The sequence below is a fragment of the Lepidochelys kempii genome, chromosome 11, assembly GCF_965140265.1.
Source record: "Lepidochelys kempii isolate rLepKem1 chromosome 11, rLepKem1.hap2, whole genome shotgun sequence".
Taxonomy (NCBI): Eukaryota; Metazoa; Chordata; order Testudines; family Cheloniidae; genus Lepidochelys; species Lepidochelys kempii.
In genome coordinates this window covers 59051402-59069184 of record NC_133266.1, presented here as the reverse complement: position 1 = coordinate 59069184, position 17783 = coordinate 59051402, and the positions used below count along the sequence as shown (strand labels likewise).

General features: G+C 43.4%; 1 protein-coding gene across 19 annotated transcripts in view; it reads left to right on the top strand.

Moving 5' to 3' along the window:
• Positions 1-17783, top strand: part of HYCC2 (hyccin PI4KA lipid kinase complex subunit 2) — a 98123-nt gene that overhangs the window by 53294 nt on the left and 27046 nt on the right. For all 19 annotated transcript variants that reach the window (XM_073306364.1, XM_073306362.1, XM_073306355.1 and 16 more), the window contains 3 exons: positions 2217-2297; positions 5209-5324; positions 5907-6002. In XM_073306364.1, coding sequence (XP_073162465.1) covers positions 2217-2297; positions 5209-5324; positions 5907-6002 — 293 coding nt within the window. The remainder of the gene's footprint in view (positions 1-2216; positions 2298-5208; positions 5325-5906; positions 6003-17783) is intronic.

Here is a 17783-nt window from a genome sequence, read left to right as displayed (position 1 = left end):
CTTTATGTTCATATTCCTGGTAAGTGAGACATGGAGCCAAATTCTGATCTCAGTGACATTTGTAAATCCACACTGACTCCAATAAAGTCAAGTTACTCTGGATTTATGCTGGTGTAAGCAATATCAGAATCTGGTACTAGCTTTTGACTTTTATCTGCTGGGCTGAAGTAGGTTGTAAGCATCTGTCATTGGCTTCAGCGTTCATCAGGGCACTTTAGCTGGTCCTTCTGGATCTCATGTCGGCTGCATAAGCACAGCAGCTAATACTGCTACATTCTCTCCAAACTGAAATGGAAGGAAGCCCTTGTGAAATGGGGAGTGACTCAACAACACTTTTCTCTAGCTGCAGATATAGGTATCTTGGCACCCCCCTGCAGATGTCAATAAGAACCTAGAGCAGTGATTCTCAACCTGTTAATCATTGTGGGCCACAATGAGTTACCTGAGCTGCAGGCTGAGAACCACAGCACCTCCCAAATCCTCCCTCACCACTACTATGCCCAGTGCCCCAGCCCATAGACCCCTCCACAGAGTGGGGCTAGGAGCGGAGCCCCAATGGCTGGACTCTGTTGTGTGGGGCCGGGCGACAGTCCCTACCCTGCTGCAAACTGTGACCCCTATCATGCGGGGCAGGCCAGCAGCCTCAACCCCAGACGTTGCTGAGTGAGGCTGGGTGGCAGCCCCGACCCCAGCCCTGGACCCTGCTGTGTGGGGCCCAAGCAGCAGACCTGACCATGAAGCTGGACCCCATTGTGCAGGGCCGGGTGGCAACCCCAACCCGACCCCACTGCCGACCCTGACCCCTGTTGTGTAGGGCCGGGCGGCAGCCTCGACCCCAGACCCTGCCGCAGGGGCTAAGCAGTGACCCCGACCCTGGACCCTGCTGCAAGCCCCTGCCACTCTTTAGCACACAGCTGGGTGCTAATTGGGCCGCAGGTTGAGAACCACTGAGCTAGAGGGTAATATTTCTGATATCTTCTCTGTGAAAAATTCTTAGGTTTATGTTAAAGAAAAATCCTTCCTTATCTTTTTTACTGTTTTGGTTTTTAGAGTGAAAAAGTGCTTGAGAAACTAATTAAATCTAGACCAGAGGTGGGCAAACTACGACCCGCGGGCCACATCCTGACTTCCCCCCCGGATGGGGCAGGGGTCCCAGGGGGCAAGTCAGGAATGAGAGGGGGGGTTGGATGGAGCAGCAGGGAGCAGTCAGGGGTGGGGGGTCCGGGGGTGGTCAGGGGACAGGGAGCAGGGGGTGGTGGATGGGGTAGGAGTCCCGGGGAGCAGTCAGGGGGTGAGAAGCCGGGGCGGGGGTTGGATAGGAGGTGGGGGCAGGGCCACGCCTGGCTGTTTGCGGGGAGACAGCCTCCCCTAACTGGCCCTCCATACAATTTTGGAAACCCGATGTGGCCCTCAGGTCAAAAAGTTTGCCTGCCCTGATCTAGACAGACAACAGCTTTATCAATGGAGCCAACTCTAGTTTCCACACTGTTCCTTGAAGCTAAGTGGAGGTGATACACGGCCTTCAGCTGATTGTCACTGAAACTAGAGTGACTCATACTCTGTGTGTTAGAAATTTTACTGGTAGAACGTGAAAAGATGGAATTTGCTGACTCTGGCATATTTTTATAGGATTACTTCTAATAAATCATAAATGTTATGCTATAACACAAGCACACCATAGGCAAATGCAACTTTTATTGATGTGAAAGCTGTATTCAGAATATCTATATATCCTTTACTGCTTTGCCACAGTACTTGCAGAAATCAGTCCCCACATTTTCATCTTTTCCCTTTGATGGGTTTATCAAGAGACATTACCAATTGCTAGCAAATGACTCATCTGCAGTAATACATATATATTCCTTTGGCCCTTCAGCATCAGTCTTGTTTCACTATGTAATTCTATGATTTATAAATTAGAGATGAGGCTAGAAAAATCTTTTAATTCTTTCTTAAAGGTCTGAGAAAGCCGTGGTCACAAAAAGAACAAATACTCTTCTGTGAATTTTCTTAAACCCTGATTTTGCAAAGCAATCTACTATAATGGAGGCAGTCCAATTGACTTTATGCCTGTGCACAGTGCCACTAAAGGCCTGTGCAGATGAATCAGTTTGCAAGATCGGGGCCTTATTTTATGATTTTTCATTTTTATGTCTGTGTGGTATAATCACAAGAGTCCAAAAACCAGTTCCCTCGTGTCTCTTTCTCTGCTGTAGGAAATTGCTGACAAAGATGGGAACAACAAAGTTTTATCTTTCACCATCCCTTCTTTATCTAAGCCCTCAATATACCATGAGGTAAGAGTGCAACTGTGGTGGTAAATTGGAACTGGGTCCAATAAGAACTAAAATTGGATCCATTCAATGCTAGAGGTAAACATTCTGTATGCATCTTCCTTCATTGAACTTTCAAGGGTAAATTCTTGCAACAGTGTAATTTAATCCAATAGAAGTAACAAAAGATGGGGAAGGTAAGTCCTGAAGGGAATAATGAAATACTTCCATCTGATATGTTATGTTTTGTTCTTTGTTTTCAGTTTTTCATTGATTTATAGATTCCCATCCTTTCACATGTCTACTGCTTGGATGCTGTTAGCATATTTAAAGCATGGTTCTGCCTTATCAAATACCGAAACAAATGATCCAAAAATTAAACTACATTGTTCTGCTGTATGTACTATTTATCTGTTTAAAAATCCTTGTTTGCCCAACTCCAGCTTGTTCCTGTGTTTTAGTGCTACCATACCTTTGTCTCCAGCAAGATTACCAGTTGAATTTTCTGTACTGTAGTTGATGAGCAGGGAGCACTAAACATGTTCCAAAAATGCTGCATTGTGGTGGGAGCTTTGGGAATGTGGAGGAAAGTGGAAACTGAAGAACTTTGATCCCATACTATGACTCATGAGCTGATTTGTAGTGGCCTGCAGCACACAATGTGCATGTATAAGCCCTTATTTAATAGCGTTTTCCTTAGAATTAGTTTCAAGTGGATTTTCATTTATTTGGCTCTCTTTTTATATTAAATGTGTCTTACTAAGATATTACTAGTGAAATCCTGGTCCCACTGAAGTCAGTAGCAAAACTCCCAGTGACCTGAATACGAATAGGATTCCACTCTAGGATTTTTTGCCAATAGTGGCTGTTCTTCAGGGTTGGAGGTAGAATCAAACATTTCTTAGTAAATAGCTATGTCAAGGACATAAAGCAGTTGTAAGTTATTTCCTTCTAGTTTTCCCCTTATGTGTAAAAATGGACGCAGTCCTCTTCTAATTCATAGCTCTTTGCAGTCTAAAATATATCTGAATAACAATCAAAAGTTTCAGCGCTATTACATCTGTCATTGTATAAATTACTAATGTGTGAGGTGAAAGGTGCAATGTATTACTGCACTGGGCTTCTGCTTCTGAAAACTGGGTTTAAATCCTGCATAGACTAATGTAAAAGTGAATTTGTGGTTTCAGTCTAGTCCCTAGCAGATGTGCGGCCACATCACAGAACCACTGTAAATGAACATAGGTTTTGATTTTCACATGAGACACCCAGGATTTAAATAGAGGATGTTGCAGGTCAGTATTGAGGTGTGTTGTTGCATCTGGAACTATGTAGAGCAGAAGTTCTCAAACTTTTTCTAAACACTGGACCCCTTCTTACCAGAGCAGCAGTTCTCAAACTGTGAGTCGGGACCCCAAAGTGGGTCGCAACCCTGTTTTAATGGGGTCGCCAGGGCTGACATTAGACTTTCTGGGGCCTGGGGCTGAAGCCGAATTCAGAGCCCCACCACCTAGAGCTGAAGCCAAAACCCGAGGGCTTCAGCCCTGGGTGGCAAGACTCAGGTTACAGCCTCCCTGCCCAAGGCTGAAGCCCTCAAGCTTTGGCTTCGTCCCCTGCCTCCTCCGGGTGTCGGGGCTCAGACTTTAGGTTTGGCCCCTATGCCCGGGGCAGTGGGGTTCAGGTTTCGGTCCCCCTGCCTGGGGTCATGTAGTAATTTTTGTTGTCCGAAGGGGGTCACGATGCAATGAAGTTTGAGAAACCCTGTATTAGAGGAATTGCTTGTGAACTATGTGCTCCGTTTATTTGCCGTGTTTGGAAACAACCTTTCGTCCCATTTGCAATCCCATAATATCCCTAAGGCAATGACAGCAATTTCTAACATGGAAAAGTGATGACTGACAGTGTGTTAATACAGTTCAACAACTGGAAACAAGAGAGAGCCAGTACCATATAACCCTTCATCTTCTAGCATTTGCAGTGCTTGCTGAGTCACCTGACGGTAGCTTAGGCCCCATCACAGAACGAAGGGAACTAAGGCCACCATGAAGTCTGGTTAGTTGAACTCATCGACAGCATGCACTATTGACTGACGGAGACCACATTAACTAAGTGGGTTGGCACACAGACCCCATCCCTGTATAGGGGCTGGCTGCAGCATACTTCATATGACCAGCCAGCTTGTTATAGACCACTAGCACATGCTTCACAGACAACAATTGGACATCTATTGATGTCAGGCAAGTTTCACAGCACATACCCCCACTATTTCCCCATTTTCATGTGGCACCAGATATACCTCAGTCCCACAAATCAGTGTCCATTAAGTTCTCTAAACAAAATGAAGGGCCTTGATATACCACAGTGTATGTAGTATTAGTGGGTGTTTTGTGACTCGTGCTCTATGCGTTGAGCTGAAAGTATGGCTCTTGGGTGTTGATTTGTGCATGCTAGTTGCATGTAGTTGAAACCGAATTATTCTGCTGCTTTTGTCATTTTGTGGGGGACATAGTCAACTTGAAATTTTAAAATGTGAGTTAAAATATTCCTCCTGATTTTCCCTGTCACTGTGTCTTGGTTTTGCAATCCTATTTTTTTAATGCTTTCTCTCCTATTATTGCCTGAAACAATATGGGAAACTGACTAGGCACAAAATATAGAAGGTAACGAAAATGAAATGTTATTTCTCTAATCTTTCAGTGCTGGTATACTGAATTTTTATTAAAACAAGCGGCGCTTATGTAAATCATTTCAGACACAAGTATGATTGGTTTAAGGTGACTGTGTCCCTTTGGAATATTTTAGGAATAATCTGTAGCAGTTTTACAGATTACCACAAGAGAGTAGAAGAACCTTTTTCTAGATAAAATTTCATGCATTTTGGATCCTTTCTATGCTAGCATTTCCTGTTTTTATTTTCCCCATTCCTTTCCCACCCAAGCCTTCTACGATTGGATCCATGGCTTTGACTGAGGGAGCTCTATGTCAACATGACCTCATCAGGGTGGTTTATAGTGATCTTCATCCTCAGAGAGAAACCTTCACTGCACAGAACAGGTGAGTAGTCAAGTTGTAGATATTTCATTAGTCTGAAGCATAAAACAATGTTAGGTCAATAGACCTGTATATAGCAAGTACTTTACCTATCTGGCTCTTCTCTTACAATTTAGAGCTTGTAAGTCTGTTACTAATTCATTAGATATAAATAATTTCTCCATCGGATCCATTTCTGCCAGTGGTGTCTCCAAGCAGTCTGGAAGGCTGATTGGCAGACATAGACACTAGGTTAAAATAGTTTATGGGAAATGCAAACTTTTCCTATACTATGTCTGTCTTCAATCATATATTCTAAAATAGCTTGTTGCTTTATTCGTCTATACAATGCAGTGGCATTAGGATAGTAATCTGTTACATCTCATGCCTTTTAAAGTATTTAATATTTAATATTAATATTTAAGATTGACTATTTCTAGTCAGTGAATTCAAATGGAAGAGCGATAGCTATTGGCTGATGTACTGTATTTCTGATGCCATCTTGTCCTGCGAGTGAACCATTAACAATGTTTAAGTTCTTCTGGTGGACTATTAAAATCTGAATCCATGTATTTTCTTTTGTCTCATGTTCTTGTCTGTCTTCAGGTTTGAGGTGCTTGGCTTTCTCATGCTGTGCTACAACTCTGCTATTGTCTACATGCCTGCCTCCTCCTATCAGTCACTTTGCAGGATGGGTTCCAGGTGAGGATTTCATGCTTAAGGAACATTTCTAGAGTTATAAATATGCAAAGGAAGCTAATGGATTTACTCATTCCCCTCTGGTAACTTGACAGATCATAATTTAATTAGAAACTTAATGCTGTTCTTGCATACGAAAACAATGCATTGATTGTATATCAATTGCATTTGCTTTAGTTCTAGGTTTTGTTTTGTGGAACATTAATAGTAAAAACTGTAGTGTGTCAAGACCTGCAGTAAATGCAAATCAACCTGCATCTGTTTATAGTGACCCAAAAATAGGTGTACCAACTATTTCCTCTGTTTCTGAATATTAGTTGAATTTACTTTTGAGTTGCTTTGGATGACTGACTTGAACAGCATTTTGACAGTTTGTTTCATAACAACACCACGCTTGGAGAAATTGTGCCATCATTTCTCATTCTTTATACCCATCCTTTCCATGACCTCTTGCTTGAGTAGTATTTAAAACAGCTTTTTGAAATAAAGCCCTTCTTTTTGTTCTAGAATCTTAAATATCTGTGATCCCCCCACCCCATCATCTCCTTTGTGCCAGCTTGTTATGCTAAAACAAACAGGCCACGGGTGGCTAAACTTTCTTTAAAATACATACTCATGAAGCAGCAGAATCCTTTTCTCTGTGTTTTTGCTATGCCTTGTCAGCTTCAGCAGTGTATTTCTTGTAAATTGCTGACAAGCATTATACACCATGCAGATATTGTTTTCCCCAGTGTACAGCAGGATCAAAATAGCTTCTATCAGCTTCTACTCTATTAGAACACAATACATACTCCCACCAAGGGTTCTTGTCAGAAGCTGGGAATGGGTGACAGGGGATGGATCATTTGATAATTCCCTCTGGGTACCTGGCATTGGCCACTGTCGGAAGACAGGATACTAGGCTAGATGGACCTTTGGTCTGACCCAGTATGGTCGTTCTTATGTTCCTATTCTAGTCTTTTTTTTTTTAGTTGTTGTTTCTACAATTTCTTTGTTCCTGAATCTCACAGAATGGAGTTTTTCCTTGATATACTTCTGTCACCTTCAGTTGAGTTATACCACGGCTGAGTTTGGCCAAGTGTACTATACTTCTTTATATTTGAAATGTTTCCTTTCTTCAGATATAGAGTGGAATAAAACCTATAACAATGGACTGAATTTTAACACTGAATAATTTCACTATGGAAAATGGTTCCCCGTAACTGGAATAGTAATTTGCACATTTTGAAATAGTTTGAAAATTTTATTCAGTTTCACCATAAACTGAGCTTCCCTGCATCCAAGTTCTACTATATATACACTTCACACATTTGTGGAGAGCCTCCAAACTCCTGTTCACCCATGCACCACCTTCTCCCTGTCTCTTCCTGCCCCCCTCAAAAAAACCCCTAGCTTCTGGATTGATGCCTACAAGAAGTGAGCTAAAAATAGTCATGTGGCTATCAAGGTATGCAAATCAGTAATTGTGTAAATTGTTGTTCTCTTATCTTAGCTCACCCTTTCCCACCTTGTTCTGTTTGTTTGCTACCCCCACTTCTTTTATCATAATTTATCATCTGGATTTTAGACATCTGTGGCAGGAATCTGAGTTTTACTTCTTCTATAAAGTGCCTAGTACACTTCTGTATAAATAATAAATAATGCTTACCTCTAAGCCTTCTGATTTTTTCTTTCAGTATATGTAACTAGTTTTGAAATGATATTCTGTCCCCTACACCACAAAAATCACTTGTATACATATTTGAAGTAAGTGATCCTAAAACTGATTGTTATATCACCCCATCCAGAATGGCTCTTTTTCATTGGCACCTTCTGTTTCCTGTCCTTAAACCAATTTTGTGATCTCCTGTCTCATACTTTCTTTCTAACTTTGTAAGTCACTCTGTTCTGTGGTACATTATTAAAGTGTATTATGAAATTTAGGTAAATCATGTCCACTCTTTCATCTTGTGCAACAATGCAAGTAATGTGCAGAAATTTGTCAGGCCTGATTTTCCACTTATAAATCAGTGAAAGTGTTTTCTTAATGTTCCTTGATTTAGAATTTGTTAATATGTAGAAATGTACCATATTTCTTCAAATTTCAGTGTTCAACTACAAACCTAAAACGTCTTATAAAATCCCAGAGTACCACAATAACACAAACTTGCCTTTGAAAAACATCTCAGAAGGTTTTTGTTATGAAACGTATGAATTGCTACCTTACAAATGTTCCATTACTGCCATTTTGTTGCCGAGTCAACCAGTTTTGTGAGATCCCTTTGTAACTTTCGGAAGTGTGCTTTGGACTTAACTATCTTGAGTAGTTTTGTATCCTCTGCAAATTTTGCCATCTCACTGTTTACCCCTTTTTCCAGATCATTTGTGAATATGTTGAACAGTACTGGTCCCAGTAGCGACTCCTGAGGGATACCAATATTTATCTCTCTCCATTCTGAAAACTGACCATTTATTCCTACCCTTTGTTTCCTATCTCTTAACCAGTTACTGATCCAGGAGAGGACCTTCCCTCTTATCCCGTGACAGCTTACTTTTCTTAAGAGCCTTTGGTGAGGGACCTTGTCAAAGGCTTTCTGAAAATCTAAGCACACCATATCCACTGGATCATCTTTGTCCAGATGCTTGTTGATCTCCTCAAAGAATTCTAATAGATTGGTGAGGCATGACTTTCCTTTACAAAAACCATGTTGACTCTTCCCCAACAAATCGTGTTCATCTATGTGTCTGATAATTATGTTCTTCACTATAGTTTCAAGTTCTTCTTCTTCTTCTTTGAGTAGTGTCCCGATGGGTGCTCCACTGCAGGTGTGCTTACACTCCACGTGTCTTCGGAGATTTTTGGTGGGTCTTTTTGGCCCATGCATGCATCCTACACATCCTTTTGCCCCACATTGAGAACATATAAGCGGGTTAACTGTCCTCCATTCCTTCTCAACCACCTTGGTCTGAGATGGAGCATTAGAGTGTCCACTTTGCTATTAAAAGCTTGTTCTGTAGTCTAATATTTTCTTTTCCTTTTCTTTAATGTATTATATTTAGTTGATTTTGTAAAGGGGCCTGGTTTATAATCTTTCCCCAAGGCGGGGGGGACGAGGGACCTTTTTTTGTCCCAAGATCCCTGTCATCCCAGGATATGCCAGGATCTCTGAGTTTCAAACGCTGCCTCAATTGCTGGGAAGCTTTCCTGGTCAGTGTCAGGCTTTCCCAGCATATCTGCTGTTTGGGGGATGGGGGATGCATATCCCTTTAAAAGCAGAGTCAGGTAGAAAAGAGAGATAAAATTTAAGCTCTTAATGATGGAGCGTTCTCTCCATCTGGCCTCGGATCCAGGCCAGGAGACTGTGACAGAATATACCCCTAAACTCTGAGGAGACAGAGGCTAAGACTGCATGGGAGAGCTCATGTCCTGCTCTGGGTACCGCTGAGGCTCCACACTCTGTTGGTACCAACTCTGGACCTGGGGCTCTGGGCTTCTCTAAGACCGAAGGTGCCAAATATACCTCAGTACCGCAAACCTCCTTCACGCTGTAGAAGCAGGACGCCACGGCGAATAAGCCTAAGCAGTGTGCGTCTAGGACTGCTGCTCATTCCATTTCTACAGCAAGATCATAGACTATCCTGGCTCCAGATCTCCGGGTTCCCAAGAGAGGTCCAAAACACCGTCAAAAACTTTTCCTTTGATGGGTCAAAACATTTTGCTGAATCCGCTGATGAATTTTTGCATCTCTTAAAGGATTCCCGGGCCACTTTATGGTCCCTTGGGATTTATGCACCTGCAAGAAAACAAAAGCTTAGCAGATTCCAAATGGTGCACAGATCCCGTCCTCAGCCATTTTCAGGATTTCAAAGACCCATTGAGCTGCCCAGAGGGAAGCCAAGGTTTCATAGACCATCCATTCATGTGCGTCCATCACTTAGCCTTCATCGTCATCAAAGTGACAGTTCTGGCAGATTGATCAAGGGTCTGGAACAACCCCAAACTACCAACGTGCAAGCTACACCATTCTACCTGTTCCCGCCCCTCCTCCCTGTAGCCAGACAGCCAGCCCCCCCACCCCCCTCAGATCAGCATTGCTGGAAACACAGGAGGAAGCCGGAACAGGGCACTTAACATATATTCCAGCACAGCCTTTGAAGCTGTGAAAGCACAGGTGTGCTGCTACAATGTGCCTCTGGGAACAGATACAACGATTAAGCTCACAGCAGGCAGAGGCCCTGTGACAGACATGGCTCTTAGCCCCTACTAAACAGCGTGATGCACACACACCAACATCCTAGGTGGGAAAATATTTACCCTGATAAAAGAAAGGTCCAGTAGTCGACACTTATTGTTTCTCTCCCTTGCAAGTGTAAACTACTCTTGCGAAAGCTGGCATCACCCAGACAGACCAGCCTCAATTTGGCATAAGAAAGGAGAAAGAGAATAAAGGAGTACAGAGGTATAAGTAGGGGACCTACAGCACCATGATTTTTGAGTGCTTTTCACTATCTATCTGCTGGTCAGATAAGTGACAGCCTCCCAAGGCTTCTGCAGCTAAGAGGGTCCCTAAGCCTTGTCCCTTATTCATCTTTCTGCGGAATTGAGTGACCGATCCTGGCTTGGCACCGCTGGAATCGAGAGATGCAAGGAGGGTAAGAAGCACCCACACCTGATCTCCTGTCTTTAGTGTACACATATTTTGAAATAGAGCTCTATACTTTGTTTTCTTTCTTTGGGATTGTGGCTTCAGTTTTGTAACTTGTTTGTGTGTGTAACATCTCCACATTTAAATAAGTAGGCACTAGCAATTTTGTAACCGCATGATTAGAATCTAGCTTAATAAATTTTGGTAACCATTTGTGCATAAGCCTGACTTGTTTTCTCTGGTTTACTGTAAAGCAGCCAACACAATTAAAGAACCTCAGCCGTTTTGGCTCTAAAGCCTGGCCATTAGGTGAGAGTACTAAGAGCCTAGCGTTGAGTTGTGCTGCCTCCACGGGGCAAACTCTTGGGGCACCTGTCAGTCAATCCTGGCTGCCCGCTGCGAAGGAGCTCTGAGCTCTAGCAGTTAAAGTCATGGGGCTGGAGAGGCTCTTAGTGCTGCCATTGGGGCACCTGTCAGTCAGTATTGACTGCCCGCTGCGAAGGAGCTCTGAGTTCTAGCAGTTAAAGTCACGGGTGGTTAGGACCTTGGGGCATCTGTCAGCCTAGCCCGGGCTGCCCGCCGCGAAGGGACAGTGCGTCCTAGCGGTTAAAGTCACGGATGGTATAAACAGGCATAGCTGGCACCTCACCAAACATCCTTGGCCGTCGGCTAACACTCCCCTCTTTGGAAATAGTCTCTTCTACTTTCAGCCCGCATGGGATCAGATCACATCCGACACACTGGTGTTGGAAATTACATAATCCATCCATTTTACCTCTCTCCCCACTATCCACCCTCTTCTCTGTCCCTTTTCTGGGACCCTTCTCATGAGCTCTTGCTAGAACAGGAAATCAACTCCCTTCTATGTATAGGAGCCATAGAAACAGTTCCAGCTCAATGCTGGGGGAGGTGTTTTTCTGGTCCCAAAAACGAATGAGGTATGGAGAGCAATTCTAGATCTAAGACTCCTAAAAATGGCTTTGTGAAAACACAAAAATTCAGGATGGGTGACTCTCTTGCAGCTAAAATTCCTTCATTAGAATTAGGAAATTGGACACCTGTTATGTGGCAATTCATCCTTTCTCACAAGTGTCTACTCAAGGGCCAATCTGACAAAGAGCTTTTCTTAGCCACCAAGACATCATTGTCCCTGTTTCGCAGACTACGTTTGTATCTCATCATCAAGAAATTAATTTTGAGCCCTGTGCAAAGGATAGAATTCATAGAGGCTTCCTTAGACAAAGTGTCAGCCAAAGCTTAGCTTCCCATGGACAGGTTGAACAAACCTCAGCTCAAAAATTCAAGTCAGTCCCCAGCCTTCAACAAAAACTTGCCTTCAACTACTTGGATATATGGCAGCTTGTACCTTTCTGACCCAATGTGCTAGGTTACAGCTTCGATGTTTCCAGGGCTGGCACAGGATGGCACTCCCAACAAACACATCCTGAAAAAACTGGTGTCATCCCTCAGCAAATATAAGATTCTCTGGGTCATAGAAGATTAGGGTTGGAAGAGACCTCAGGAGGTCATCTAGTCCAACACCCTGCTCAAAACAGGACCAGCCGCAATAAATCATCCCAGCCAAGGCTTTGTCAAGCCGGGACTTAAAAACCTCTAAAGATGGAGATTCCACCACCTCCCTAGGTAACGCATTCCAGTGCTTCACCATCCTCCTAGTGAAATAGTTCTTCCTAATGTCCAACCGAGACCTCCCCCATTGCAACTTGAGACCATTGCTCCTTGTTCTGTCATCTGCCACCACTGAGAACAGCTGAGCTCCATCATCTTTGGAACCCCACTTCAGGTAGTTTATGGCTGCTATCAAATCCCCCCTCACTCTTCTCTTCTGCAGACTAAATAAGCCCAGTTCCTTCAGCCTCTCCTCATAAGTCATGTGTTCCAGTTCCCTAATCATTTTCGTTGCCCTCCTCTGAACTCTCTCCAATTTGTCCACATCCTTTCTATAGTGAGTGGCCCAACACTGGACACAATACTTCAGATGTTGCCTCACCAGTGCCAAATAAAGGGGAATAATCGCTTCCCTCGATCTTCTGGCAGTGCTCCTACTAATGCAGCCCAATATGCGGTTAGCCTTCTTGGCAACAAGGGCACGCTATTGACTCATATCCAGTTTCTCGTCCACTGTCATGCTCAGGTCCTTTTCTGCAGAACTGCCGCTTAGCCAGTTGGTTCCCCAGCATGTAACAGTGCATGGGATTCTTCCGTCCTAAGTGCAGAACTCTGCACTTGTCCTTGTTGAACCTCATCAGATTTCTTTTGTCCCAATCCTCCAATTTATCTAGGTCACTCTGGACCCTACCTCTTCCCTCCAGCATATCCACTTCTCCCCCTCCTCCCCCCAGTTTAGTGTCATCCACAATCCCTGGGGCACTCTGCTTGATACCAGCCACCAACTAGACATTGAGATGTTGATCACTATCTGTTGAGTCCGATGATCTAGCCAGCTTTCTACCCACTTTATAGTCCATTCATCCAATCCATACTTCTTTAACTTTCTGTCAAGAATACTGTGGGAGACCATATCAAAAGCTTGGCTAAAGTCAAGGTATGTCATGTCCACCGCTTTCCCCATATCCACAGAGCCAGTTATCTCATTATAGAAGAAAATCAGGTTGGTCAGGCATGACTTGCCCTGGGTGAATCCATGTTGACTGTTCCTGATCACCTTCCTCTACTCCAAGTGTGTCAAAATGGATTCCTTTGAGGACCTGCTCCATGATTTTTCCGGGGACTGAGGTGAGGCTGACCGCTCTGTAGTTCTCTGGATTCTCCTTCTTCCTTTTTTAAAAAATGAGCACTATATTTGCCTTTTTCCAATTGACCACGACCTCCCCCGATCACCTCTAGTTGTCAAAGATAACGGCCAATAGCTCTGCAATTACATCAGCCAACTCCCTCAGCACCCTCGGATGTATTAGATCTGGACCCACGGACTTGTGCATATCTAGCTTTTCAGAATAGTCTTTAACCTGTTCTTTCACCACTGAGGGCTGCTCACCTCCTTCCCATACTGTGCTGTCCAGTGCAGCAGTCTGGGAGCTGACCTTGTCTGTGAAGACCAAGGCAAAAAAAGCATTGAGTACTTCAGCTTTTTCCACATCATCTGTCACTAAGTTGCCTCCCACATTCAGTAAAGGTCCCACGCTTTCCCTGACCACCTTGTTGCCAACATACCTGAAGAAATCCTTCTTGTTACCCATCACATACCTTGCTAGCTGCAACTCCAATTGTGGTTTGGCCTTCCAGATTACACCTCTGCATACGCGAGCAATATTTTTATACTCCTCCCTAGTCATCTGTCCAAGTTTCCACTTGTAAGATTCCTTTTTGTGTTTAAGCTCACAGAAGATTTCCCTATTAAGCCAAGCTATTCGCCTGCCATGTTTGCTGTTCTTTCTGCACATTGGGATGGTTTGTTCCTGCACCCTAAATAAGGCTTCTTTAAAATACAGCCAGCTCTCCTGGACTCCTTTCCCCCTCATATTAGGCTCCCAGGGGATCCTGCCCATCAGTTCCCTGAGGGAGTCAAAGTCTGCTTTTCTGAAGTCCCAGGTCCGTATTCTGCTGCTCTCCTTCCTTCCTCCTGTCAGGATCCTGAACTCGACCATCTCATGGTCACTGCTGCCAAGGTTGCCACTCGCTTCTACTTCCCTGTTTGTGAGTAGCAGGTCAAGAGGAGCATATAGTTGGTGGTTCCTCCAGCACTTACACCAGGAAGTTGTCCCCAACACTTTCCAAAAACTTCCTGGATTGTCTGTGCACTGCTGTATTGCTCTCCCACCAGATATCAGGGTGATTGAAGTCCCCCATGAGAAACAGGGCCTGAGATCTGGAGACTTCAGTTAGTTGTCCAAAGAAAGTCTTGTCTACCTCATCCTCCTGGTCTGGCGGTCTATAGCAGATGCCCACCAATATATCACTCTTGTTGCTCTTGCCTCTAAACTTAACCCAGAGACTCTCAACAGGCTTTTCTCCAGTTTCATACTGGAGCTCTGAGCAATCATACCGCTCTCTTACATACAGTGCAACTCCTCCACCTTTTCTCCCGTGCCCGTCCTTCCTGAACAGTTTATACCCATCCATGACAGTGCTGGAGTCATGTGAGTTATCCCACCAAGTCTCTGTTATTCCAATCACATCATAGTTCCTTGACTGTGCCAAGACTTCCAATTCTTGGATAGAATGGGTGGAAAGAGTCAAACAATGTCTGTGCAGGTGTTCCATTCATCCAACCCAACCATCGCCATAATGACAGATGCCTCTTGCGTTGGGTGGCACATTTAGGGATTCACACCATTCAGGGCAAATGGTCTGTCCAAGAAATATGGTTACATATCAGTCTCCTAGAGATGAGGGCAATTAGGAATGCCAGTATCTTCTTCCTGCCGTCGGGCACACACACACACAAAATTATGACAGACAATCTAGCCTGCATGTTCTGGTTCAACAAGAGGAGACATGAGATCCCCTTCTCTTTGTGCCGAAGCGATGAGCCTATGCAATTGTATATAGCCAACTGCAGCCTAGTTTCAGCAGCTTAGAAGTCATCTGAAGAGGAGCACTCATAGGGGCAATATTCGAAAAAGGAGAGATTACTCACCTTGTGCAGTAAATGGAGTTCTTTGGGATGTGTCCCCCTACAGGTGCTCCACTACCCGCCCTCCTCCTCCTCCTGCTTCAGAGTTTCCTCTGTGGGACTTTGCCGTGGAGAAGGAATGGAGGGCGGTTAACTTGTGCAACACTGTGGTGTCCTCATGTGGGGTATGAGGATGCGTAGGGCGCATGCGTGGGCTGAAAGGACACTACTACCAAAAATCTTCAATCAAAGGCACATGGAATGTAAGCACACCTGAAGTGGAGCACCCATAGGGACATGCACCTCGAAGAACTCCAGTTACTGCACAAGGAGAATAAACTCTCCTTTTGCTCTTAGTGTAGATTATAAATGCCTTTTTTCAGGAGGGCAGAGGGTGGCAGCTTCTTTTAAAGAGGAAACATTTGCTCAGGAAGCCATGACTTGATGTGGAGAATCTTGTCAATTATTGTATTGTTTCAGACCTTTTTTGAAAGATGGTTGAAAAGGTTGACAGTTATTTTTGGGCACTGCCTGGAGTCCTCAGACTTCCTTGACCTTGGTCCATCCAGTTTTAGGCGTAGGTATAGTACAGAGAATAGCCTTGGGAAATCTGCCCTGTGGATTTTCCTGTATTTCTTGTATTTAACTTCCAATAATTTTGCTTTTCTAAGTGCATGTCTCCACTAAATTCCATCCAAAATTCAGCTGAATTGGCAGTGGCAAATGACCAAGTGGGTTGGTTATTAAGTAAATCTTCCTATCTGAACACATGTAGTTTGTCAGTAGGAGGCACATTTCAATTTTGCTGCATCAGCATCCTGAAGTTAATTAGAAATTAGTTCAATATGATACAACTATTTTGTTACATTATCCAGTCTCTGCTGAAGTGCAGCAAGGCTTCAAGTCAGTGCACTTTTATGTCTTGATGTTCAAGTTCTCAGTCAACAGATTTTCTAGAGATAGCAGGATATGAGGTAGAGGCCTTAGGAGTAAAGAACAAGTTGTTTGGTGGAATAATTGTAGATTTTGACCTGCTGACAATTTGTTCCTAACAAGGCCAGGAACAAGAAGCTAAGAAACTTACCAAAAAAACAAGACCAGAGCTCAGAACAAATACATCTGCTCTTCATCTCATGCAAGTCGTACCTCTGATGCAACACTTGGTTTTCCTTTTTCCTTTCACCCAGAGCTGAAATTAGACGTCCAGGTTTGTAGATGCTTGCTGGGTTAACCTATTTTCTTTCTTAAATGATTGCTACACTTATTAAATTATTTATGACACTTTAAAGCACCCAAACATTTGCTCTAAGTGAATGTACAGTAAAACACTTACAAAACAAACGCATTAAAATAATAAAGCCTTCCTTACCTAGTAAAGCCATCAAGACTAACAATAGCAGCCAGCTAAAACCACATACACCCTGATAACACTCACTTCTTAAAAAGATGGGAAAACTGATAGGCTGAGGGCACAAGTGCACTGTTCTCTAGTTGTCTGGTATTCTTATCCTCCATGACATTTATGAAATCCGTGCAATGGATTTCCAATTTTCCTTGTCACTAGACTCCTTGGATAATACTCATCTGGGTCTAGCATTTATAAACCTGAGTATTCCTGCTACCTAATGACCATAATCTGCCCCGTATAATGGTCTCTACAACATTTCATTTTTCCTCCTGAATATGTGTTTTTTACCCTCAGGAATATGTTGTAAATACAAATGTGTGAGTGTCTGTGCTTGTTCTTGTATTGCAAACAACCTTGAGTGAAGAACTCACTTGTGTACACACTTGCAAGTTCCCCTTAAAGAAAACCTTTCAGAAGTCAGTTTAGGAACCTCCTTCTTTCCATCAGCATCATTTGACATGCTAGTCTGTAAAACATTCTGAATTTCCTTTTCCCCTGTAGCGTGTGATTTTTATGCTCCTGAAAGGTGCTGGTTTAATAAACTTGGAAAAAAGTTCCCTAGCTATTCACATAATAATTACATAGAAACTTCCCCTCCTGGCTCCTTCCAAAGTTCCTCACTCCTGACTTGTAAGAACACTGGCACAGTGAGGAGAGCAGTTGGTTAGATGTTCGTGCCCGTTCGTTCCTGACTTTCTCTGCCCAGAGTTGCCAGTTAGTGGCAGTGCCATGTGTGCTATCAGGTTTTGTCCATGTCTCTCCTTGCCCACGAGGAAGGAACTGGACTACCAATGCATTTTATATAGGCCATTAAACACACATCAAATAACAGATTCTGTGTCTGGATTGGTTTAGAACCAGAAATTTTTTGGGTTAATCTCCAGATTAAATTATTTTACTATTTTAGGCTAGATGATTCTGTATATTAAACAGTGATTATCTTATTCTTAGCCAGATGCATTCCCTCATATTTCTGTTATGAGAGAGAGAGAAATATTCAGGGATCTAGGGTCTCTTCTGGACAAGTGGTACAAAATGCCATTTTCAGTATTTACTGAAACGAGGATTGTGTATGGTGCAGTGCTGGCCAAAAGGAATCTTTGCCATTCTCAATACCTTCCTCTGTCATTATCAATATCCTCACTGTGCCCTTT